Source organism: Haliaeetus leucocephalus, unplaced genomic scaffold, assembly GCF_000737465.1.
Source record: "Haliaeetus leucocephalus isolate CR32 unplaced genomic scaffold, Haliaeetus_leucocephalus-4.0 Scaffold300, whole genome shotgun sequence".
NCBI lineage: Eukaryota > Metazoa > Chordata > Aves > Accipitriformes > Accipitridae > Haliaeetus > Haliaeetus leucocephalus.
This window is the reverse complement of record NW_010972736.1, coordinates 95,601-96,412: the sequence shown is the minus strand read 5'-3', so window position 1 is coordinate 96,412 and position 812 is coordinate 95,601. Positions and strand designations below refer to the sequence as shown.

Here is an 812-nt window from a genome sequence, read left to right as displayed (position 1 = left end):
GGAGCCGCCGCTGCCGGGGGGGACACTGGCTGCCCTGGGGCGCACCCCCGGGATGAGGACGGTCTCCTGCGGCGTCTCCTTCGTCTGGCAAGTGGGGCTGGTTTGGGGCCAAACCTCACCTTTTAGGGCAAACCCCATCCTTTTGGGGTCAAGCCCCACCTCTTGGGGGGCCAAACGCCACATTTTTGGGGTCAAAACTCACCTTTTGGGGACCCAAACCATCCTTTTGGGGCCAAAACCCATCCTTTTGGGGTCAAGCCCCACCTTTTGGGGGGCCAAACGCCACATTTTTGGGGTCAAAACTCACCTTTTGGGGACTCAAACCATCCTTTTGGGGTCAAACCCCACCTTTTGGAGGGCTAACCCCCACCTTTTTGGGGCCAAAACTCACCTTGTGGGGCAAACCCCATCCTTTTGGGGTCAAACCCCACTTTTTTGGTGTCAAAACTAATCTTTTTGGGGCCAAATCCCACATTTTGGGGCACACCCCATCTTTTTGGGGTCAAACCTCACCTTTTGGGTGTCCATTCGGTCTTTTGGTGGGTTTTGCATTGCAACGTTGGGTTTTGGGGGCAGGTTCTCCACCAGTTTCGCCTACTATGGGCTGGCCATGGATCTGCAGGGCTTCGGGGTGGACATCTACCTGAGCCAGCTGGTCTTCGGGGCTGTGGACATCCCGGCCAAGCTGGCCTCAGTGTTGGCCATCAGCTGCGTGGGGCGGCGGGTGGCCCAGGGCGGCTCCTTGGCGCTCGCCGGCATCTGCATCCTCGCCAACATCTTTGTGCCGATGGGTGGGTGCCGGGATGGAGGGA

The 812-nt window shown here is 58.7% G+C and overlaps 1 protein-coding gene across 1 annotated transcript in view; it reads left to right on the top strand.

Annotated features, from left to right (window-relative positions):
• Positions 1 to 812, top strand: part of SLC22A20 (solute carrier family 22, member 20) — a 6,196-nt gene that overhangs the window by 3,086 nt on the left and 2,298 nt on the right. Inside the window, exons 6-7 of the mRNA XM_010570676.1 lie at positions 5 to 87; positions 577 to 791. Of these exons, the coding sequence (XP_010568978.1) occupies positions 5 to 87; positions 577 to 791 (298 nt within the window). The remainder of the gene's footprint in view (positions 1 to 4; positions 88 to 576; positions 792 to 812) is intronic.